Genomic DNA, 26,344 nt, shown 5'->3' with positions numbered 1-26,344 from the left:
GCGCCAGTTTCCCTGACCCTATGTGGTGCCTTCCTAGCGGGTGGAGCAAGGGGCTGCGCCACATAAAATGTCAGAGCCTCCGGTTTCTAGCTGAGGGTCGTTTCCTGCCTCCACTAGTTCGGGGACCGGTCTCCCCCTTTGGCCTGACCCCTCCACGCAGGTGGATTCGGGCGTGCGGTGGCGACTCGCCCGTCCGCACCCCTGGGATCCCTTCATTCCTCGTTCCTGGAGCCTTCTCCGCTCCTCTTCCTTCCTTCTCCCTCTTGCAGGCCTGGGCCTCTGTTACTAGGCCCGCCTCCGGAGCAGAGCTCATGCAGAGCCCCTGCTCCCTGCCACTTCTGCTCAGACTTCTCTGTACTGAACTAAGATGGTGCCCACCTTTTATACTCCCTTCTCAATGCACCCAGGAACTGCTTCCTCCCTGCTCCTGCACTGCAGGGTTACCCTTCCTCAGTGTTCCCTCCCCCCACTCCAGCCAGGGACAGGGACTGTCGTGCCCATCTCAGGGGCATATTGGTCGCCCTGCCCCACGGCAATGTGGTGTAATGCATGCAGGTGTCGGGTCCTGATCCACACTCCATCCTTATCTGAGAGTGAGATATCACACCTCTGGGTGAGGTGCAATACGTCTGTAGCAACCGAGCCCTCGGTGCTACAGTTCCATTTATCTTCAGCCTAGGTGACGTATTGTGATACAGGGCCGTGATTTTGGCTATAAAAGGGTCCCCTAGACCCCTACCCCAAGCTTTTTAAGAGAATCATATATGGCGTGCCAGGAGACTCTATGGAATGCTTTCTCAGCATCCAACGAGAGTATCTACTTACAAATTTTTAACTGCATCTAGCCCAGGAAATACTTTGTGCCTAGTAGCAGTGTCTGCTAGTCAGCGGATTATCCCGGCTGTTAAGCAAGCTACACCACCTGTAGTTTGGACACTTAATTTTTTCAAAGGAAATGCTTCGGGACCACGGGATACTTAGTGAAGAGCATCAGGAGGCACCCCAAGGCATAGGGGCTGGGACTGGCACTAGGATGCCTTGCGGTGGACAGCCGAGCTCGATCCTTATAAAAGCTTTTTAACTGCAGCAGCTTTAGTGGACGCTACTGGAGCTGGAATTACGCGGCTGCTGGCATGAGACTTGCCCTCCAATAGATCCTTGTAAATGGATTTAAAGTGTATTCATTCAAATTAGAGGGACAATTTAAATTAAAAAGCTTAGAGCTGCCTCCACCACAGGGGGGCTCTCTCGACCCACCAGCGGACAGGCACCAGTATTGGGAGAGGGGGGCTGGCCGTCAGGGTTCACCGCGGCTCTGGCACAAACCCGGCGACACGGAGGTGGCACGGGCAGGAGCGGACTGGCCGTCTCGGCTTCTCACTTTTTGGATTTTAGAAGGGCATGACATGCCTATATCTGTGTCTCCCCCTCCTTTTACTCCTCCACCTCTTTTCTTTTCGCATGACTATATGTACTTGTCACTTTTCCATGTGTTAGTTGTGTCTTCTGAGCAGTTTGTCAGCTTTTGGACACCTTTGAAGGTGTTTTCTATGTGTTTCTATGTGTTTTTGTTTGCCTGCCATTGGTTTTAACGGTGTTCGAAGGTGTTCGACGAACAGTTCGACGAACAGTTCGGCGAACACACGGGTGTTCGACGAACCGAACCGAACTCGAACACTACGGGGGTGGCTCAACACTACTTATCACTCCTAAACACTTTTTGTATAATAATTTGGAACGCAGTGTACATGTGCTTTTCCACAAAACACCAGTGCTTCACGTAGTGAATCTTACAGTTCTAACTTGCCAACCGTGGTCTGTATGGAGTTGTTCAATAAAGGGCCCAAAATTAAGATAACATAGATGGGAGAGGTCTCTATGAATAGGAATTCCTAAGTATTTGATACCCTGTGAGGGCCAGGCAAAGGGAAAGTTGGACTGGATGGAATCCTATATGGATTTGGGGAGGGAGACATCAAGGGCCTCAGACTTCGCTGCATTGATTTTAAAATTTTACCATGTAACAAAGTGATCTATTTCAGCCATAACAGCATGGATGGATATATGTGATTGAGTGATATATACTAGGACATCATCAGCAAATAGAGAGCACTTGTACTCGGTGCCTCCCACCTCAATCCACCTAATATTGGGGTTATGGCGAATTGATGAGAGCAGGTGCTCCGTCACTAGGATGTATAAGAGAGGGGACAGAGGACATCACTGCCTTGTCCCATTGGTGATTGTGAAAGGTGATGAAAATGTTCTGACGCACCCCCTGGGCCTTGGGACACCCGGAGCCGGACCCTTTTTGGTGGATGCTGGTGGTTGTAGTCTTCGTGGCGGCGACCCAGTTCTGTGGCTCAAGGCGGTCAAACCAGTGGCGGAACTATTTATGTGGTTTTCATGTTTAAATGTCCGACTACGCCACCCGTGGATTGCGGTCAGAGTGAACCGCCGCTACAGGGCAGACCACTGAGGCTGGTGTTGTGGGTGCAGCAGAGCGTAGCATAACTCCCCACGGGAGGAGTATAGCCTCAGGGCAGTGTATGCGGAGGATGGGGGTGATGGTGCAGGGCAGCAGCAGTAACGACACGGAGTCAGTGATGCAGTTCAGGGCCTTTACTCACAGTTCTTATTATCCAGACCACGTCTGCAGGTAACGGCTGCCCACGTCGTACTGTGCTCACCAGGTGAGGGGCTCAGACAACTCCCAGATAACTTTGGAGCACTTCACAGGACCCCCTTTGTGTGTCCTTTGTCTGGCCTTTCTTACCAACACTTCTGTCCGGCTGCCTCGGGCCTCCTCTTGGTAAACTTGGCGCCAGTTTCCCTGACCCTATGTGGTGCCTTCCTAGCGGGTGTAGCGAGGGGCTGCGCCACATAAAATGTCAGAGCCTCCGGTTTCTAGCTGAGGGTCGTTTCCTGCCTCCACTAGTTCGGGGACCGGTCTCCCCCTTTGGCCTGACCCCTCCACGCAGGTGGATTCGGGCGTGCGGTGGCGACTCGCCCGTCCGCACCCCTGAGATCCCTTCATTCCTCGTTCCTGGAGCCTTCTCCGCTCCTCTTCCTTCCTTCTCCCTCTTCCAGGCCTGGGCCTCTGTTACTAGGCCCGCCTCCGGAGCAGAGCTCATGCAGAGCCCCTGCTCCCTGCCACTTCTGCTCAGACTTCTCTGCACTGAACTAAGATGGTGCCCACCTTTTATACTCCCTTCTCAATGCACCCAGGAACTGCTTCCTCCCTGCTCCTGCACTACAGGGTTCCCCTTCCTCAGTGTTCCCTCCCCCCACTCCAGCCAGGGACAGGGACTGTCGTGCCCATCTCAGGGGCATATTGGTCGCCCTGCCCCACGGCAATGTGGTGTAATGCATGCAGGTGTCGGGTCCTGATCCACACTCCATCCTTACCTGAGAGTGAGATATCACACCTCTGGGTGAGGTGCAATACGTCTGTAGCAACCGAGCCCTCAGGGTGCTACAGTTCCATTTATCTTCAGCCTAGGTGACGTATTGCGATACAGGGCCGTGATTTTGGCTATAAAAGGGTCCCCTAGACCCCTACCCCAAGCTTTTTAAGAGAATCATATATGGCGTGCCAGGAGACTCTATGGAATGCTTTCTCAGCATCCAACGAGAGTATCTAATTACAAATTTTTAACTGCATCTAGCCCAGGAAATACTTTGTGCCTAGTAGCAGTGTCTGCTAGTGAGCGGATAATCCCGGCTGTTAAGCAAGCTGCACCACCTGTAGTTTAGACACTTAATTTTTTCAAAGGAAATGCTTCGGGACCATGGGATACTTAGTGAAGAGCATCAGGAGGCACCCCAAGGCATAGGGGCTGGGACTGGCAGTAGGATGCCTTGCGGTGGACAGCCGAGCTCGATCCTTATAAAAGCTTTTTAACTGCAGCAGCTTTAGTGGACGCTACTGGAGCTGGAATTACGCGGCTGCTGGCATGAGACTTGCCCTCCAATAGATCCTTGTAAATGGATTTAAAGTGTATTCATTCAAATTAGAGAGACAATTTAAATTAAAAAGCTTAGAGCTGCCTCCACCACAGGGGGGCTCGCTCGACCCACCAGCGGACAGGCACCAGTATTGGGAGAGGGGGGCTGGCCGTCAGGGTTCACCGCGGCTCTGGCACAAACCCGGCGACACGGAGGTGGCACGGGCAGGAGCGGACTGGCCGTGTCGGCTTCTCACTTTTTGGATTTTAGAAGGGCATGACATGCCTATATCTGTGTCTCCCCCTCCTTTTACTCCTCCACCTCTTTTATTTTCGCATGACTATATGTACTTGTCACTTTTCCATGTGTTAGTTATGTCTTCTGAGCAGTTTGTCAGCTTTTGGACACCTTTGAAGGTGTTTTCTATGTGTTTCTATGTGTTTTTGTTTGCCTGCCATTGGTTTTAACGGTGTTCGAAGGTGTTCGACGAACAGTTCGACGAACAGTTCGGCGAACACACGGGTGTTCGACGAACCGAACCGAACTCGAACACTACGGGGGTGGCTCAACACTAATCCCTAGTCATTACTTTAGGGGATGGGGCCAACTAGAGCTGAACCCCCTCACTCTTCAGACCCCAATAGCCATCCCATGTTCTGCCTCTGCAAATTGTACACCCTCGCTCTACCACTGAAACAAAAACAGCCGATATGATGCCGAACTTTTGAGATGAAGATTTCTGAGTAGGTTTTGTTTTTTTTGCCATTAAAAAAAAAAATCCTCAGCAAAACGAATCTTTGATAGCCGATATTAAACACAGTGACCAATAATATTGGAGCATTCGCTGCGTAAGCGCAGAGGTTACAGTGAAAGGTTTAAAATGTACTTAATATTGGAACCAAACTTCCTTATAACAATTTAATGATATTCAATTCTCCTTGTGTATTGTTGAGAAGCCAGCTACATAACATTTATTATATTACCATCAACCATCTCAATTTTGAAATTTTATTCGAAATGTTTTTACATTCTCATTAAAAAGCTTCAGGCGGCAGGATAATTCTTGCTGTCTCGGGCTGTTATTACAAGAACGGGATGACATAACTCAGACAAAAGTGGCTTAAAAACACTGTCCTCTCCGAGAAAACTCAATGTCAAATACTCTTTTAGGGCACGTTTACTTAGTAGGTGAGCTCCTCACTTGGGAGCCCTTCTTGATGATTTGATTGAACTGGCTTAAATTGCCTGCATGTAAGCAATGGAGCAATGTACAGTTCCATTTTTGATACAATTGGTTGTTCACTTTGTTTTTCTGATGTGCCGAGGACCACATGTACCCACTGGTGCCATTATTTTGGTAAATAGGTAATGGGACAATGCTATATATACCGTAAATCTTGATGTCCATGCCATTCAGTGATTGCTCTAAAGTACAGAAGCTGGACCCTATTTCAAAATTAAGTTGTTTTTTCCTCCCATGGAGATGATTTATGTCATACTGCCTTTTTCGCCAAGATCATAGTTTATGGCAGAGAAGCTAAAAGTAGGCTGCTCAAGAAATTACCTGAAAATCAGTTTTATTGCTCCTTTTCTAATACTTTAGGTCTCTTCTAATTTCAGTTTATACCTCACCTCCTCCCTTTTGCATTAAAAGGAATCTATCAGCAGCTTTATGCTATGTAATCAGAGGACAGCATGATGTAGGGGCTGAGACACAAATTTCTGGGATGTGTCACTTACTATCCTGTGTGCTGTTGTTTCTATACAATAAATGTTTTATCACCAGAAAATTATCACTGCCTGGACTATAGCTCACATGAGCAGTGGTCTGACCACACCCCCTCCTCTGATAAGCAGCTCACTGTCAATAGACTGTGTACATATAAAGCATGATGTGGGTGGGGCAGCTTTCGGAGCTCTGCTTCATGCTAAATCTAAAAATTCTGATTGTGTCACAACTGCTATAGCCAGTAAGCTAAGTGATATCTCATTGGAAACAGGGTTTATTTCCCTACATTTTGCTGCTCTCAGATGATGTATAAAAAGCTTGGTAACAGATTCCTTTTCAAGGCTATGGACAGGTTTGACTTGGAAAAAAACTGTTTTTGCTTGTTATAGTGGTTACTTTTAGTTAATAAAAATCAATCTGCAATATTCATTCCTTTAGTCATTTTCAAACCCCCTAATATGGTTTGTAGCCAAATCCAAATTTCAGATTTTTATTTTATGGGAGTGTCTCTTAATGTAATACAGGCTGAATGTGAGTTCTGTGTGTATCCTTTTTTTACTGATCATTTGTCAGCACAGCTTTTTTTTCTGCACTTCATGTTTTTACCTACTTTTCTACAGCCTTTTTTTCTGCCCTTCCATAAACTGTCGATGGTTTCCCTGTCTCCAGACTGTGGAGATCTATGCACAGTTTTCCTCCCTTCCCTGCTGTTATCTCTAATACAGAGAGGAGGGAGAGGGAAAGCAGAGAGAGACTTTAGAACAATAAGCACTAGTGCTGATGGATTTGTAACATTTTTGCAGATCAGGCAACTAGATAAAAGCAGCAAAATGGTAGAAAACTCTTGATGAAGAATATTTAGTAAATTGCTTAAAAAAAAATTTCAGAATGTCTAGATGGTCTTTAAAGAGAACTTGTCACAAGATTTTCCCAGATAAACTAAGGCCACCACTTTTATCACTTACCACTTTTCAAGTAATCTAGAAAGCTCCTACCCTCCTCTGCATAGCCCCAAAAATACCTTTTATATTCCCCTCATATGACACAGTCTGGTCTGATGGGCTTGCTGGTCTTTTTCATACTAACAAATTACCCAAAGGGTAAAATGGACCAAACTTAAGGGATAATATGATTAAAACTTGACTTTAAATAGTAATTAATTAATATGGTATAACAAATAAAGATTAAAATAACTCAGGTGGTTTTGTTGTATAGCATTTCTTTGGGACTCCTCTATGGGATATCACTCTCCTAAAGCTAATATATCTCCTACCTAGATCATTGTCTGCAGTCCACCAGCTAGGATAGCTTTTCTAAGGACAATTATAATGTCAGTTGTAAGACCACTAGAGTTGATTAAAATTCACTCATAGCCTCCCCGACAAGTTTCGCCATGACTGGTTTCATCAGGAGACTGAGGCTAGGCTGACATGAAAAACAGAGTGCAAGGTCTTTTAAGGCTTTTATTGTGACATCATCAAATTACGTCACCTGGTCACACGGTGATCACAGGCCAATCACCAAATCAGGATTGCAATGATGTCACAGTCACATGTTAAGGTCCTATAAAGGTCCATTGTATGGTTACTGTGATCACAGGCCAATCACCAAACCAGGATTGTGATGATGTCACAGTCACATGTTATGGTCCTGTAAAGGTCCATAGTATGATTACTGTGATCGCAGGCCAATCACCAAATCTGGATTGCGTTGATGTTACAGTCACATGTTAAGGTCCTGTAAAACAGAGACCACATTCAGTCCTATGGTGATTTCAGGCCAATCGCCAAACCAGAATTGCAATGATGTCACAGTCACATGTTAAGGACCTGTAAAGGTCCATTGTATGATCACTGTGATTGCAGGCCAATCGTCAAACCAGGATTGCAATGATGTCACAGTCACATGTTAAGGTCCTGTAAAACAGAGACCACATTCAGTCCTATGGTGATTGCAAGTCAACAGCCAAACCAGGATTGCGATGATGTCACAGTCACATGCAAAGGTCCTGTAAAACAGAGACCACATTCAGTCCTATTGTCTCATTACTGTGCAGGTCCTATTAAAAAGGTCCTGTTGCATATATCATTGGACTCTAATCAAGTTGCTAATATTTTTACTATGCATATCAAGTGATATTTCTTAGCTCCTCCCCTTTCCCTATAGTCACCGTCCTCCTGCCCCGCTTCTTGTGGATGATGCATCCTTCGTCATTCACACGTACTCCTGCACAGGAGTACTTCTGCTGAGAGCAGAGCAAAGCACTGTAATGTGCATGCACCAGGAGAGGACAAAATGACGCTGATGACCTGGAAGTAAAGTCGGTGCATGTGCATTAATTACAATATTTTGCTCTCAGCAGGGTAGAGCAAAAAATGCTTGCACAGAAGCGAGATTGGGGGCGCTATGTGGATGACATAGGCCGCATCATCCACATCAAGCAGGGCAGGAGGATGGTGATTATGAAGAGAGTGGAGGCGCCGAGCAAGATCAGTGACTCCCATCATACTGGACCTGGCCGTATGGGGGGAATATAGGAGTAATTTTTCGGGCATATATAGGTTATTAGACTATGTTAAAAGAGTTGGTAACGTTACTTGTCTTAGTTAATATTGGGAAGACCTGGTGGCAAGTTCCCTTTAAGCAAAAGGAAAACAGAGGAGGGTAAGAATGAGTAGAAAGAGGCCAAGAAAAAGTTTTTGCATTATCCAGACCTTTGTGATCTCTATGGTATACTAGATTCCATTAAGAATCCATCCAAATGGAAGAACTGTACATGTCTACAGTGGTGGCCAAAAGTATTGGCACCCCTGCAATTTTGTCAGATAATACTCAGTTTCTTCCTGAAAATGATTGCAATCACAAATTCTTTGGTATTATTATTTTCATTTAATTTGCTTGCAAGGAAAAAACACAAAAGAGAATGAAGCAAAAATCAAATCATTGATCATTTCACACAAAACTCCAAAAATGGGCCAGACAAAAGTATTGGCACCCTCAGCCTAATACTTGGTTTCACAACCTTTAGCCAAAATAACTGCGAACAACCGCTTCCGATAACCATCAATGAGTTTCTTACAATGCTCTGCTGGAATTGTAGACCATTCTTCTTTGCAAACTGCTCCAGGTCCCTAATATTTGAAGGGTGCCTTCTCCAAACTGCCATTTTGAGATCTCTCCACAGGTGTTCTATGGGATTCAGGTCTGGACTCATTGCTGGCCACCTTAGAAGTCTCCAGTGCTTTCTCTCAAACCATTTTATAGTGCTTTTGGAAGTGTGTTTTGGGTCATTTTCCTGCTGGAAGACCCATGACATGAGGAAGACACAGCTTTCTCACACTGGGCCCTACATTATGCTGAAAAATTTGTTGGTAGTCTTCAGACTTCATAATGCCATGCACACGTTCAAGCAGTCCAGTGCCAGAGGCAGCAAAGCAACCCCAAAACATCAGGGAACCTCCGCCATGTTTGACTGTAGGGACCGTGATCTTTTCTTTGAATGCCTCTTTTTTTTCCTGTACACTCTATGTTGATGCTTTTTCCCAAAAAGCTCTACTTTTGTCTCATATGACCAGAGAACATTCTTCCAAACCGTTTTAGGCTTTCTCAGGTAAGTTTTGGCAAACTCCAGTCTGGCTTTTTTATGTCTCAGGGTAAGAAGTGGGGTCTTCCTGGGTATCCTACCATACAGTCCCTTTTCATTCAGACGCCGACGGATAGTACGGGTTGACACTGTTGTACCCTCGGACTGCAGGGCAGCTTGAACTTGTATGGATGTTAGTCGAGGTTCTTTATCCACCATCCGCACAATCTTGCGTTGAAATCTCTCGTCAATTTTTCTTTTCGGTCCACATCTAGGGAGGTTAGCCACAGTGCCATGGGCTTTAAACTTCTTGATGACACTACGCACGGAAGACACAGGAACATTCAGGTCTTTGGAGATGGACTTGTAGCCTTGAGATTGCTCATGCTTCCTCACAATTAGGTTTCTCAAGTCCTCAGACAGTTCTTTGGTCTTCTTTCTTTTCTCCATGCTCAATATGGTACACACAAGAACACAGGACAGAGGTTGAGTCAACTTTAATCCATGTTAACTGGCTGCAAGTGTGATTTAGTTATTGCCAACACCTGTTAGGTGCCACAGGTAAGTTACAGGTGCTGTTAATTACACGAATTAGAGAAACATCACATGATTTTTCAAACAGTGCCAATACGTTTGTCCACCCCCTTTTTTAGGTTTGGTGTGGAATTGTATCCAATTTGGCTTTAGGACAATTCTTTTTGTGTTTTTCATTGAAGACAAATTAAATGAAGATAATAATACCAAAGAATTTGTGATTGCAATCATTTTCAGGAAGAAACTGAGTATTATCTGACAGAATTGCAGGGGTGCCAATACTTTTGGCCACCACTGTACTTCTTAAAAATCACAGATATAGTATTCTTGCCATATCTCAAGATGACCAGCTTTCTAAAATAAAAAAAATATTAGGATACTCTATTGGGAGATGTTTATGCTGTAGGTATCTATATATGACCATCCAGTGGTTGTGATTAGTGATGAGCGAGTATGCCTCATTAACCCTTTCGGTGAGCACACTTGGGTGCTCGCCGAGTATTTTAGCGTACTCGGCGATTCATTCATTGTCGCCGCGCCTGCAAGTGTCACGGCTGTTAGACAGCTGTGACACAAGCAAAGATAGCCTGGCGAACAGGCTATCCCTACATGTGTCACAGCTTTCTAACAGCTGTGACTCTTGCAGGCGCAGAGACAATGAATGAAACTCTAAGCATGCTAAAATACTTGGTGAGCACCCGAGCGTGCTCGCTGAAAGGGTTAATGAGGCATACTCGATCATCTCTAGTTGTGATGTAGGCTGCATACTGTCAATAGTTTTGCTTAGATGCCATGATATTGTATTAAATTTGTGTTTAAAGTCTCACCCAGTAAGGTGGATTCTCAAAGCCAGTGTCGGATTGAGGTGCCAAGGGCCCACCAGTAACATCAATTCCCGGGCCCCACTTTTCAGCTACATGCAAATGTGACATTATCCTTAATCACAAATTTATATAACAAAGAACTGGGTAGATTGGTAAATGAATAAGTTGCTGCCTTTGTCTTAGTGATTCAAGTATATTGAGCCAAGAACTGCTCATATAACTGAGTGGTGGCCCACCGGAGGATTCCCCTGTTCTCCTGTGGGCCAGTCCTAGTCTGCTCAGAGCTGACTGTCAATGACTTTAATCTGGGATTCCTCATTGATTGCAAGTGAGCAGCTGCAGGAAGAATAAAACCAAATTTTCTCCCTGCTGCTATTTCTCAAACTGCATTTTACCTGCAGATTAACCCTATATCTGCACGTAAATCGCATTTCTGGATAAGTTCACCTTAACAACATTTGCAGAATGGCACGGCTATACATAACTCTTGCATTGCATGTGTAGGGACAGTCTGAAAAAAGTATTTATATCAAGAATGTCACTTGTCTATAGGTTGCATATTGTATTTCAGAATTCTCTTTAATGCGACTGAATGGTAATACTGCACTGTTCTGTCTTGGGGAAAAAATACCGAGCTTTTTTTTTCTAATCACAGACAAGCCAGTTATTCTTTTGTTTTTCATTTCATGTATATCTGCGTGCCGGTATTTGTTAAGAACATCTATTTATTATGAATTGATTGTATTGACTTTTTTCATCTTTTTTTTTTTTAGATAATTCACTTAGCATCCTGGCGAGGCATAATGGATTCAACCGACTGAAGCAAGAAGTGTACCTGTTACCGATTATAATAAGTGACAGTGGCAATCCTCCAATGAGCAGTACCAGCACCCTCACTATACGGGTCTGTGGATGCAGCAATGATGGAGTGGTGCAATCATGTAATGCTGAAGCCTACGTTCTGCCAATTGGACTCAGTATGGGAGCTCTGATAGCAATTCTGGCCTGCATTGTGCTGCTTCTGGGTAAGTAATGCAGAAAGCCGCCATAAGCACAATATCTGCTTTAATCCTTTGATTATGCTACTGGGAATCTGATATGTTAGCTTTGTAGCAGGAAAAAAGCAGAGTATTTAATATCACTCTATATGACCACAGACTTGTGAATCCTCACAGCGTGCACACTGCCCACTGTCAGGACTCTCCGGTGTCTGCGCAGGGAGCGGTCAGTCAAGTATACAATATGTTTACTTCTGGCAACATTCCGACTAGACTTGTCCAGCCTCACTCAATACACTTGAGGTCACACACGTCTAGTCGGCATATGACCGCATGAATGCAAATCACATACTTTGGGTTACGCATTTGTCTACTCCTCTGCATACTGTGCCACTCTCATCTATAGGTTTGACTTGCACTGAAGTTCTGCCGTATATTCTTGTAAAGTTTTAGGAAACCAGTAAATTGGGAGAAAGCATGAGAAAGTTAAAAAATGTAATATATTGGTCCATTGGTTCTAGGTTAAAGAATTAGTCTCCTGGAGGCAGGAGAACGGTGAGCCCCTGAAGCATGAAGATGAGAAAAAACCCTTTAAAGAGGTTGTCCAGGACTTTAACATTGATGGCCTATTCCTGGATAGATGATCAATGCCTGATTGGTGGGCACAAGGCATCCCAGCTGATCAGCAAAAGCCGATACTGCTCAGTTGCAGAGCTTTACAGCACAGCAACATCAACGGTATAGTGGCCACTACTGGGTACTGGCACATCCACCCTTATTCAAATAAATAGATGCAAATGCACAGTACCCAGCCGCAGCCACTATTGAGTTAATGGAGCTGTGCAGTTCTGCAACTGACTAGTTCTGGCTGCAACCGGCTCCGGGAAAAGCTGATCAATGGGGGTGCTGGGTGTCACAACCTCACCAATCAGGCATTGATGACCTACCCTACGAATAATCCACCAATTTTAAAGTTCAGGACAACCCCTTTAATTGCATTATGTTAAGTGAGACATCTCTAGTTTGGGTTTCACAAAGTAGAAAGCATATGGTGTGAGCGCATCATCAGTTTTGGATGTGACGTGAGCTGATTGGCTTATTTCAACAGATAAGCCAACCGCTTTCTTCTGTCACGGCTGAACCATACAAAAAGAAGGGAGCTGGCTTAGCTATCATAATGAGTCCGTCAGTCAGGCCTCTTCATATATATCACTTAAATGGTTTATCTGGCTTTAGGGTCATGTGACTACAGACTTGTAAATCCTCACATCGTGCACACTGCGCACTGTCAGGATTCTCTGGTGTCGGCTCCGGGAGTGGTCGGTCATGTTACCACAAGTATGCAATATGTTTTCTTCTGGTCACATTCCGACTAAACGTGTCCAGCCTCTCTCAATACACTTGAGGTCATGCACGTCTAGTCGCCATGTGACCGCATGAATGCAAATCACATTCTTTCAGTCACGCACTCGCCTACACCCATTGCACGTGCTGCAGGCGTTCACAGTCACATAGAGTGACTGCAGACTTGTACCCTAAGGCCGGACAACCCCTTTAAGATATGTTGACACCAGAACTTTTCTTCTGTTTCAAATCCAATGGGAAAGTTAAGCAGCCGGCACCTTGGATTTGCAGTAATATATCCTAGTGATCTGAGAACCTAAAAATTGTTTAAAGAAAGGATTTGTTTCGAAGAAGTAACCTAAAAGTGAGGTAGAAGAAAAGGACTCAGGTTAACGATTGTGGAAGGCCTGCCGAAAATTTCAATCATACTATTAGCCTTTATGGAGATTGTGTTCTGGATTAAATAATAATAATAATAATAATAATAATAATAATATAAACTATTAGGCTATGCAGGGATTCTGGATATGAGTGGGTTCACCAGTTAGCTGTGTTGTGGCTCCTGTAATTTTTCTCCTCTTTGGTGTATATTTACATTGCTTTTCCTTTGTGTATTTGTTTATTTTCAATGCATTATAACAATGGGAGCCACATAAAATAATGCATCATTCACGGGCCATGAATACCTACAAGTCATAACTCTTAAATAATATCATTTATACGACGCAACAACCAAAACATTAGAAAAATGATATTTTTTTATTTCTGCGTAAAACATTTAAAATAATTGAAATGATCTAGTTAAGAGTCAAAGCTGTGAAATCGACACACAATAGAGAATAGACATTGGGAGCTTTGAATGATGTTTCCTTGAATTTGGCAATTGTGCAGAAAATTTATTGTAGGTGGACCACATGCCGGGGAAAAAGTAAGAACGGAAAACTTTTAAGCAGCCGCATACTGTTTAATGGAAACCAATGAATTAAAATAATGGAGACAGAAAAAAAGGAACTTACTCACTTGATATATTCCCTGCTAATATTTCATCAAAGTATGTTCTTCTAAAGAGTACATTTAATGTTATGGTAAAATGATGTCTTTCGGAAACAAATACGAAACGTTTCATTGAAAGGTGATTTAAAGGTCGGATCTTACTGTATGAGAGTGGGATAATTAAAATTCTGTTAAAAAGCATTTAAATGATTGTCTGAGATCAAAATATTTTATAGAAATAGTAATATTTATGTACCTTGTTTGTGTTCAGTATCAATTTAGTAGTTCGGCAATACCAGACATACCATATTTTTCTGACTATAAGACGCAATATAAATGGGGGTGCGTCTTATAGTCTGAATGTAGCTTAGCTGAGGGGTGGAGCAGGGTCACAAGAGGCAAGGTCGCTGCTGCAGGAAGCCGGCAGCGGCAAGAATGGGGCGATGCTGTAGACCCTGGGCCGAGAGAAGGGGTGTCCCGGTGGTGCGAAGCATTAGCGGAGTCCCGGCGGCGCACATTGATCTCCCAGTGATGGGCTTCAGGAAAATGGTGTCAGTGTCGGCACATGCGCAGATTTAGATCTCGGCTTAACGATGAACCGAAAACTCAATTTCCACATGAGTCGCCTTCGATGCCATTTTTCTGAAGCCCACCATAAAGAGATCAATTGCTCCTGCCTCACACCGCCGGGACACTCCCTCCTCTCAGCCGAGGGCCTACAGCATCACCCCCACTCTTGCCGCCGCTGGCTTCCTGCAGTGGTGACTTTGTGCCTGCCTCCTGTGACCCTGCTCCACCGCCACCGCCACCCCCTTGTAACCTAAATTTGGACAATTCTCCTCCTCTAAATTTGGTCTTATGGTCTGGTGAGTCTTATAGTCCAAAAAATAAGATTGATTTTTTTTCTAACAATCCATTGAAGATGTTTAAAGGCAATCTATCACAATCTATCACTAAACTAAGAGCAGAGACCCTGAATCCAATGCCGGGTCACTTGCTGGATATCTTGCTGTAGATTTGATAAAATCAGTGTTTATCTGCTGCAGCTCTGCTAGTTCTCTTAATGACAGGTTTCTGCTAAATAGACCTTGATACGCATTAGCTCCATCTATCTCCCCTCCCCAAAATTTATTTCAAGATTTCTGCCTATGCACAGTGCAGCAAGAACAAGAAAGCTGTAAATTAATGGTGTGGGCAGCTTTACACAGAGCTCATCACTGAGAAGACCAGCAGAGCTGCAGAAGATAAAACACTGATTTTATCAAAACTAGAGCAAGAAACTTAATGAGAGACCCAGCACTGAAATCATTGTTTCTGTCCATATTTTATCCTTTTCTTAGGAGGGGCATCAAGATGAGAGATTCAGAGTACATTGTGAGGAGAAGATGGAGAACAAAATTTCACCATCTTCTCCATTGTGTCAGTGAGCTAAAATCGGGCTGTACTCAGATGTCATCCGAGTGCAGTCTGATAGTTTCCACTCACTCATTGATTTGCATGGCTGAGTGTGATCCGAATACCGTATCAAACTCGGGCATGCTGAGATTTTTTCAAATCAGACATCCGCGCAGCCGCTTAGAATAACATTGGTGTAAGTGCGATCCAAAGTTTTCGCTGGATCGCACTTGGATGAAAAGTACGGTGGTGTGCACCTGGCCATAGAGGAGCGGCCGACACGACTTCAGTCATCATTCAGTACATTGTAAGTGGCGGATGTGGTCATGCCCAGGAACTGACTGACAGCCAGTTTAGTAGTGCCTCAGTACAGAGCCGGTTGTCATACAGTGCCAGTGCATGGTCACAGCCGCCACTCACTATGTACTGAGCGGTGACTGAAGCCTCGCCTCTGACTGAAATCCAGATGCTGCTGGGAGGAATAAAGTTAATTTCCTCCAGGCAGCTAGGCTTCCAGTGTAGTGGCCGCACCGCTTAAGAATGCTATTAATCGGCAGATTAACCTTATATCTGCAGGTAAGTAGCATTTTTCAACCTGACAAGTTCCCATTGGATCATTTTGCACAAGAGAAACTTAAAAATCTAAACGATACCTTTTAGATTTATGCTAATGGTTACAAATCTATTAAAGAAGTTATCCACTCCTTTCACATTTATGCCCTATCTGTAGGATAGGGCATCAATGTATGATCGTTCGGGGACCCGCAATCGGCACCCCCGCTGATCAGCTTTTATCGGTGCCAGCAATGGCCGCCGGTCAGAGGTACTTACCTGCGGTGCTTGGCCGGCAAGTTGTAGTGTCCGGCGGTTGTTACTGAACATCCACCTCCTATTCAATTGAATCGAAGGTGGATGTGCAGTACCCCGCTGCGGCAACTACAGATGGATGGCCAAGCACCGAAAGTAAGCACTTCCGGCCTGCAGCCTCCGCCGCAGGCACCAATAACAGCTGATCAGCGGGGGTGCCACATGCGGGACCCCGGCCGATCATACATTGATGCCCTATCCTATGGATAGGGCATTAATGTCAAAGTAGTGGACATCTCCTTTAATAAAACGGATAGTCAAAGGGTATGGGGCTTGAAAAAAGTACTTTTTCATTCTGTAGAGTTACATAATTTCTGTTATGTTCTGCTACCAAAGCTAAGGAAAGAGAGGAGATCTGTCCCTACTATAAGACTCAGCTGAATCCCTACGATGTAACAGGGAACCTGATCCTGCGATCAGACCTGCTAAAGTCCTAATCTAGTCTGTACGGAGACCTATAGATGTGAGGAGGGAATCCCTACAAGTACTAAGGACTGGGAGGAATATGGGACACCTCCTAACAGAAATAGTAGCAGACAGACGAACAAACAAAATAGATAGAACATAGAGGTCCGTAGACCAAGCAAACTAACAGAGTTAGATACAGAGCACAGGCTAGCTAGAAAGTAGATATACAATGAAGTCCAGCAAAGCCAGAAGGGCGGAGCTGGATTAAATAGGCCAACAAGGTCATGTGACCAGCAAAGGAAAAAAAACCTAACAGCAAGGTTCTAACAGTACCCCCCCTTCTAAGAGGATCCTCCGGATCCCCTAGGACCAGGCTTATCAGGAAATCTCCTGTGAAACGCTCTGATAAGTCTGGACGCGGAAACATCATCTGACCTCACCCAAGAGTTATCCTCGGGTCCGAAACCTTTCCAGGCCACAAGATACTGCAAACTACCTCTATACCGTCTAGAGTCAAGGATGCGAGAAATTTCATATTCCCCGTCCTCCACCACCGGAGGAACAGAGGCAGAGGCGTCACCATCCGACACAACAGCTTTTTTTAACAGAGAGACATGAAAGACCGGATTAATTCTCCAGGAGGTAGGAACCTCCAACCTAACAGCAGATTGGTTGACAACCTGAAGCACCTTAAAGGGCCCTACAAACTTGGGACCCAATTTCTTAGAAGGAATCCTCAACCGCAGATTCCTAGAGGACAACCAAACCATGTCACCAACAGCGAACAAAACCTCCTGTCGTTTCCTATCAAAGTAGTCTTTAGATTTTCTGTTGGCCTCCTGAAGATTACCACGCACATCCGTCCAAACTCTTTCCAAATCACCGGAAAAATTCTCCTCCTCAGGCACGGCAGATCCCAACTTGGAGAACGACCCAAACGACGGATGTCTCCCAGAACAACAAAAAAAAGGCGAACAACCAGCAGAAGATGATGTATGATTGTTCAGAGCAAATTCGGCAAGTGGCAGAAACTCAGACCACCCCTCTTGATTGTCTGCCACAAAACAACGCAAGAACTGCTCAACATCCTGGTTTTTCCTTTCTGTCTGGCCATTAGATTCAGGATGATATCCGGACGAAAACGACAAATGAATTCCCAACCTGTCACAAAAGACACGCCAAAAACGAGCCACGAACTGAGGACCCCTATCAGAAACAATGTCAGTAGGAACGCTATGAAGTCTGACAATTTCCTTGACAAAGGCCTTAGCGAGAGTTTTAGCGCAGGGCAGTTTGATGAAGGGAACCAAGTGACACATCTTGCTAAAGCGGTCCACGATCACCCAGATGACAGTAAAACCCTCAGAGGGGGGAAGGTCAGTTATAAAGTCCATAGCCAAATGTGTCCAAGGAGCACTGGGGACCTCCAAAGGACAAAGCAACCCCGCAGCAGGAGTATGTGAGGACTTAGATCTAGCACATATAGTACATTGGCGCACCCACTTAATGACTTCCTTCTGCCATCCAGGCCACCAAAAACTGCGACCCACCAGTCTCTTGGTCTCAGAGATTCCGGGATGACCTGCCAACCGAGATTCGTGACACTCAACAAACAAATCTCTCCTAAAGGTCTCAGGCACAAACAACCTCCCATGAGGAGTGTTAGATGGGGCATTCTCCTGAGCTTTAAGAATCTCATCTTCCAAAACGGAGTCTAAAGCAGCTATCACAACACCTTCTTGTAAAATGTTTTCCTCTTTCTCAGCACCGACTATGGGAGAAAAACTGCGAGACAAGGCATCCGCCTTAACATTCTTAGTACCAGGGATGTAAGTAACGGAGAAATTAAACCGCGAGAAAAACAGTGCCCACCTAGCCTGACGGGCATTCAGGCGCTTGGCAGCATCAAGATATATCAGATTTTTATGATCCGTAAGAACCTGAACGGGAAATTCCGCACCTTCCAAGAAGTGGCGCCAGTGTTCAAATGCGAGTTTAATAGCCAATAATTCCCGATTACCAATATCGTAATTCAGTTCAGTCTCCGAAAATTTTTTTGAAAAAAGGGCACAGGGATGTAATCCATCCCCGTTATCCTGAGACAATACTGCGCCAACCCCCACAGAGGAAGCATCAACCTCAACCAAAAACGGCCTAGTAACATCAGGCTGCATAAGGATGGGAGCAGAGGTGAACCTCTCCTTGAGATACACAAAAGCTTCAATGGCCTCAGAAGACCACTGAACCGCATCAGCACCTTTCCTGGTGAGATCAGTCAGAGGTTTGACAATACTAGAAAAATTTTTTATGAATTTTCTGTAGTAATTGGCGAAACCCAAAAACCTCTGTATCGATTTCAAACCAATAGGCCTAGGCCATTCCTGCACAGCCTGAACCTTAACCGGATCCATCTCAAAACCTTTGCTGGAGATAATGTAGCCCAAAAAACTAATTCTCTGTACAGCGAACTCACATTTCTCCAGCTTAGCAAAAAGCGAATTGTCCATTAATAACTGTAATACCTCACGCACGCTCCGCCAATGAGACTCCAGATCTGGCGAATAAATCAAAATGTCATCCAAATACACAACCACATTTTTACCGATCAAAGGTCTAAGGATGTCATTAATCAGATTCTGAAAAAATGCAGGAGCATTAGTAAGACCAAAAGGCATAACCAGATTCTCAAAATGACCCACAGGAGTGTTAAAAGCAGTCTTCCATTCATCACCCTCCTTCATGCGCAACAGATTGTATGCCCCCTTAAGGTCAATTTTAGAGAACCACTTGGCCCCCAATAACTGGTTAAACAGATCAGGAATCAATGGCAGTGGGTAAGGATTGCGTACCGTAATTTTGTTAATCTCACGAAAATCCAGACAAGGACGTAAACCGCCGTCCTTTTTTTTTATAAAAAAAAATCCAACCGCCACAGGAGACTTAGAGGGCCTAATGTGACCGGCGGCCAAACTTGTCTGTATGTATTCCTCCAAAGCCTTCCTCTCAGGAATGGTAAGGTTAAATAAACGACTTTTAGGAAGAGTCGCTCCAGGGACAAATTCAATAGAACAATCATAGTCTCTATGGGGAGGCAAAACCTGCGATTCCTTCTCAGAAAAAACTCTCCAAAAATCCTGAATAGGAACAGGCAATTCTCCCCTATCCAAAGCTGCAATACGCCCGTTACAACACTTGTCATAACATTTATGGCTCCAGGATTTAATTTCACTGGTAGACCAATCCAGTACAGGATTGTGAAATTTTAACCAGGGCAAACCCAATATTACTGGAGAAGGCAAGTTATTCAACACTACCAAATCCAATTTCTCATGGTGAACACCATTAATAGTGAGAGGAAATTCACTGACCTTGAGAGTAATATTCTTCAAAGGGGAGCCATCCACAGAAACCACAGCAATGGGGGATGATAAAGGTTCAGGTTTTAAATTGAGTTTTTCCACGAATCCCCCATCAATTACATTCAGTGTAGACCCGCAATCAACAAACACCCGAAATTCCATTAATTTTTCCTGAGCAATCGTGGAAGCAGCTAAAAATATACCCTTGGAATTTAAACAGGCAATACGGGCGTGACTGACCATTTTTTTTTCTTTCTTCATACGAAGCTCACAGCCTTTAATCAAATGACCAGATTTTCCACAATAGAAACACAAGCCTTCTGAAAAACGACGGTCTTTTTCTTGAGAGCGAGGTGCCACCGATCCAATCTCCATCGGTTCACCACTGTTAGTACACACATTATCATAACCAGAAACTGACATAGCAGAGGATTTGCTCTCATTAACCCTAGCACGCAGTCTTCTATCCACCCGTATAGCTAATTGCATAGCCTGTTGCAAATCCTCAGGTGTAGGATAAGCAATTAGCAGGTCTTTAACCCTTTCACTGAGCCCAGCAAGAAATAGACTTTTCAGAGCAGAATCGTTCCACCCTGTTTGAGTGGACCAACGACGAAAATGAGTACAATATTTTTCGACATTACCTGATCCTTGTTTTAAACGTCTCAACTCAGTCTCAGCTGATGCCACACGGTCAGGATCATCATATAATAGTCCTAAAGCAGAAAAAAAACTATCCACTGATCTGAAGCATGTATCACTAGGTTGCAAAGAAAAGGCCCACTCCTGAGGCTCTTTGCGCAAAAGTGACATTATGAACCCTACGCGCTGGGATTCATCCCCAGAGGACTTGGGTCTCAAACGAAAATACAATAAGCAAGCATTTTTAAATGAAAAAAATTCTCGATGTTCACCAAAAAATAAATCCGGCAAACATACCTTAGGCTCCAAGAAATATGCTCCAGGACAGTTACTCACGTGCTGACGGAGCTCGGCCACTTCCAGAGAGAGTCCCTGCAGGTGTTTAGCCAAATCCTGAACCGACACCATGATGGAACAAAAAAAAAAATAAATAAATAAAAAATCTTTCCTTAGAGAATTTGCAGGCTGGACTTACTGTTATGTTCTGCTACCAAAGCTAAGGAAAGAGAGGAGATCTGTCCCTACTATAAGACTCAGCTGAATCCCTACGATGTAACAGGGAACCTGATCCTGCGATCAGACCTGCTAAAGTCCTAATCTAGTCTGTACGGAGACCTATAGATGTGAGGAGGGAATCCCTACAAGTACTAAGGACTGGGAGGAATATGGGACACCTCCTAACAGAAATAGTAGCAGACAGACGAACAAACAAAATAGATAGAACATAGAGGTCCGTAGACCAAGCAAACTAACAGAGTTAGATACAGAGCACAGGCTAGCTAGAAAGTAGATATACAATGAAGTCCAGCAAAGCCAGAAGGGCGGAGCTGGATTAAATAGGCCAACCAGGTCATGTGACCAGCAAAGGAAAAAAAACCTAACAGCAAGGTTCTAACAATTTCCTTTACCATCTATGAACTACATGACATGTAGAGAATGTGTTATACAACTAGTTTTAGCGTTATTGGAATGGATCGTTTGATAAACCAATTGACTACAACAATCCAAGAAGTTCTTTCTTTTCAACACCCTATTTGGCTCTCTTAGGTGGCTAAGTGATCACTGTACACCAATTTACATCTCCTTTAACTCATCACACTGATGCTATTACAGTATTAATTGTTGAAATGACGTGAAGAAGGTATGAATTACCATATTAATTGTTTTTCTTTTGATGTTTTTTTTCACAGTCATTGTTGTGCTATTTGTCACACTTCGAAGACACAAAAATGAACCACTGATTATCAAGGATGATGAAGATGTTCGAGAAAACATAATCCGCTATGACGATGAAGGAGGTGGAGAAGAAGATACAGAGGCTTTTGATATTGCAACATTACAAAACCCTGATGGAATAAATGGATATTTACCACGCAAGGACATCAAGCCTGATTTTCAGTTCATGCCCCGGCAAGGTCATACATCGACTCCCAACGGTGTTGACGTGGATGAATTTATTAACGTAAGGCTCCACGAAGCTGACAATGACCCCACTGCCCCACCTTACGACTCAATCCAGATTTATGGTTATGAGGGGAGAGGATCAGTGGCTGGTTCTTTAAGCTCGTTGGAGTCATCAACATCAGACTCAGATCAAAATTTTGACTACCTCAGCGATTGGGGTCCTCGTTTTAAAAGACTTGGAGAACTTTACTCAGTTGGAGAAAGCGACAGAGAAACTTGACAATGAATCAACATTTTTTGCATTCCGAACTTCACAATTCTGTAAAATTTTAGGGTCATCGTTAGTTAAGACGAAAAGTGGCCGAATTGTTTTAGAGACAATTAGCACTAGTCATCTATTAAAAAAAAGAACAAAAACAAAATCAACCTACATTGTAATGTTGAACCAAAAATTGTGTACGTTAGGGGGTAAGTCTTGTGGAGTAAAGTTTGTGAAGTATCTAGAAGTCATTGGATGTTCAGTATTCACTTGGGCCACCATGAAGTTTGAAGATTTGGCATCTGGGATGTCTGAGTAAACAGAGCAAGTACGATAAGGTTGGAACTTTAGACAAGAGGATCGCTCTGTTAAAAAAGTCTTCTACCAATGAAGTCTACTGCAACATTTTGAAAAGAGGAATTAACCACTTTTTACTAAAGCAATATTTGGTCTTCTGATGAATTTTGATAACATTGATTCCCAACTGGCTTCCACTGTGTGATGACTATACATTGTACTTACTTGGTGGCCTACGAGCCACCAACTGAACATCATTACCTACATGTTTTTTGGGCCTTAAATTATTCACATCTTATCACCAATTCAAAGAAGAATAAATTAAAAAAAAATGTTTTGATGATCATAACCCCTTGAACGGAGGAGGCATGTTTGTGCTGAACTTTTCCTCGACAAATTGATATTTGGCCAAATTGAATTAGAATTAAAAAAAAGAAGAAAAAATATAAATATATATATAAAAATTTACTTTGTTCTAAATATTATTTATTAATTGCTTTCTCAAAGTGCTATTTTATCGACTTTATATTTTTTTTTCATATCTTTATTTATTGAAGAACTATGTTAAAAAAAAAATACGTAACTATATATAATGTATATCCATTAACTAATCTTTTATTTTTTTGTACGCACATAACTAAATGTTAAAAAATTCATATACGTTTTGAAATTTTATGATGGCTTTTAATGCCGCAAGAGGTAATTTAATAAAAAGGGGGCAGTGTATATTTGCAGTAGTTGAATTTTAACGGAAGACTTAAAAAGGCGAGAAAAAAAAAAAAAAGAAAAAAAACTTTTTTTCCCGAGAGGCTTTGTCAAGTTTTTATATTTTGTTCAGAATTTTGGGGATATGATATACGATGTGTTTTTTTTTATTACAAGCACAAACATCTGGAAGTAAACAGGTTCATGTGAATATTTAAACTTTAGAATTTTAGAGTTTTACACATTACACTGTACAGTGACGGATTCACGCTTGTAGCTATCCAGTGTTCTAGAGCAAAAAAAAAAAATCAGTGTAAATATGATTTTAGTGCTTAAGTCAGCATTTCCTTTCTTATGATATTTGCTAGTTATGCACAGGGACAATTGCACACGAAAAAAATTGGCAGCGCCAACGGCCGCGCTCGTATTAAATTTGCAATTACAAGTAGAAATTGTATATTAAATGAAAGTATCACATGCAGATCATTTTAATTTTCTACTTTGCTCTGAAGCTATATTATCATTTCTTTATTTACTTCATGTATTGGAAAATTCCTGTATTGTTTACTACTTGGTGAAATATATTTTTATAAATATCTTTCTGGTCTCTCTTCCTTCGAATACGTAAATGAGTACATAAATGCATTTATTCTGATTTTTACAGAAAAAGGGTTTGGTAGCAGACAACTTGACTATCTCAAATGATTTATCAATAAATGTGGAAAAATATTGGGCAGAAAAAAAAAGTTTTGAAAGCCCTTAATATCTTGACCCTAACATTTCATACTATTTTCTGGCAACTTGCCCTTCTCAAGGGCACACACATCAATCTATAGGTTGAAGCGCTGAAGTAAGTAATAAATCTTTCTCAGTGTTTAACCCGTAAGTGACTGTCAAGGGAGTTGGATGCTAAGACATATAAGACAGTAACCTTTGGCTCCTTGCAAAATTGTCCGTAAATAACGTGCAATAGTTTTCTTGCCTTCCATGCAAAATTCTCTTTAAATGTTTGCGACATGTATGGGCGATATTGACATTAAGTCATAGTTTCTTAGTTGAATTTTGGGTGTCATGAAACATGCCTTTTTAGGGCTCCGTTACTATATGTGTGTGACCTGATGATTTCAAAAGACATATGTGTGGTGGGCCACTGGGGAGACGCCAGATGTTGCAGAAAGGCCATCTGGGGTATGTATCTCACTGGCAGCAGATAATGATGTCACGGTAGCTGAAGTGGGTTGCTGGACCCCTCAACACTTATCTCGTGCTCACAACAATTTCAAAAGTGGGAGGTGGCACTTGTGGATGGTATAGGACCCCCCAGGGGCACTCCGGTAGCGGTGGTGTCTGGGTGCAGGTTCTGGAGTGCCCGTGATGTTTGTGCAATCTCAAACAGCCAGCTTGAAAACACAACAATTTTACTGAAGGAGGTAACGGGGTACAGTCTTTCTTACAGGCAAAATTCACAGTATATTGTGCATATGAAAGTAATGGTTTTCTCCTCATGAGACAAGCATTGTTATTGTCCAGGGCGGCTGAAGGAGAGCTCTCTTCACTTTCTTGTACAGGAAATGCTATGCACAGTCCAAAACATATTATACTGATGGAGGGACCTTCACGAATTGGCTCTCTGTGGAAACACACTAAAGTGTGGATGTACTCGCAGTTTTTAGCCCATCATTCCCTCTCACAGGGGGTAGGTTTAAACAAAGTCAGTGGCGTGGCAGCCACGTGGATCTGGTCCTGACTAGAAGAAAAACAGGATAACCAGAGAGCAGGAGAGTCCATGTACAGTGTTCTCTCTCCTGACTGGAAGACACTTCACTCTTTTTATGAAGGAGATTATGTGAGGAAAAATTGTCCCCTCAGCGAAGACTGGCATTGAAAACTCTTCTGAGAGAATAATGTCTCTCCTATCTCTTTCTTAGGTAGCTTGATCCGCCCACAACTGGTTTGTACCAGTGCTCAGTAAGTGTGCGAGCCCTGAGCTGGGAGGGTCCTCCCAGACGTTTTCATGGCAGCTTGTTGTGAGGAGATTAATCACTTAACTTTCATATGCACACATTGGCCAGTAGATGGCAGGAAAGTACAGTTTACAATGCAATGTATTATATCCCCTAACTCAGTACCCACAATGGAACAAATCTACTATCACACTACAACTGTCTCATTTAGCAGCAGTAGAACAGTTACCGGGATGCAACATAGGGATTTCGTACAATGTCATAATTAAGATCTTGATGTGCTTCCAAATGGCAAATTGAAAGTACTGTGAAGCAATATAAACTCCGTAGCTTTGTTGTCCAGAAGGTACATAACACTTGAATTTCACTGATTGATCAATGGAGGGTTGAGTTTTAGTCGAATTTCCAGAAATTCTCAGTTTCACGAGAGTTCGAACACTTTGAGATTCGATTCGCGGTTCGCAAAAAAAAACAACTCATCCAGCCCCGTTACCTGCACTGCTGAAGCATCAGAGTGGAATGTCTTTTTGCATTGTTTTTAATGCCCTGCAGCCATGACATCTAGCATAATATCTTGTACAGTGATTAACAGTACCTGGGACATTACTGATCAACGGTTCCCAGCTGATCACAGTTTTTACGTCAGAGTCATTTTCCATCTTTAGAGTTGCTGAGTAAGTAGTGTGTAGTGTAGTGTGTACGTGCTTTTGGACAGTGAGTCTGTTCAAACAAAGCACAACTGTTCGGAGCACCCTTGGTGTGGCCAAACATTTAAATGCTCCTTCCCATCTATTTGTTTTCCATCTACCTCCACCCTTCTCTGGCTCTATAAAGTCAGAGCTATCAATCTAAGAGTGGTGGAGGGAGGAATAGAGGGAAAACAGATTAAAGGGAAAAAAAGGTGCACTTAAATTTTTGGTCATGCCAAGGGTGCACCGAGCGCCTGTTCTTGGTTGGAACAGACATTCTATGGCACATAATGAAAAAAGGAAATAGCGGCACTCACCAATTCAGTAAAAATTAAAAGTTTTTATGCCAAACTTTGGGACATGGACTCGATGGGCAGGGAAGCAGAATACGGGTAGAGAGAG

At 43.3% G+C, this 26,344-nt stretch overlaps 1 protein-coding gene across 1 annotated transcript in view; it reads left to right on the top strand.

Annotated features, from left to right (window-relative positions):
- The window catches only part of LOC141174294 (cadherin-8), a 650,627-nt gene extending 626,782 nt beyond the window's left edge, over positions 1 to 23,845 (top strand). Inside the window, exons 11-12 of the mRNA XM_073659153.1 lie at positions 11,392 to 11,643; positions 21,815 to 23,845. Coding sequence (XP_073515254.1) covers positions 11,392 to 11,643; positions 21,815 to 22,308 — 746 coding nt within the window. The 3' untranslated portion in view covers positions 22,309 to 23,845. The remainder of the gene's footprint in view (positions 1 to 11,391; positions 11,644 to 21,814) is intronic.
- The last annotated feature ends 2,499 nt before the right edge of the window (positions 23,846 to 26,344 follow it).

This window comes from Phyllobates terribilis, unplaced genomic scaffold, assembly GCF_046119375.1.
Source record: "Phyllobates terribilis strain yellow unplaced genomic scaffold, ASM4611937v1 Scaffold_13__5_contigs__length_258822181, whole genome shotgun sequence".
NCBI classification, from domain to species: Eukaryota; Metazoa; Chordata; class Amphibia; order Anura; family Dendrobatidae; genus Phyllobates; species Phyllobates terribilis.
This window is presented reverse-complemented; position numbering and strand designations above follow the sequence as displayed.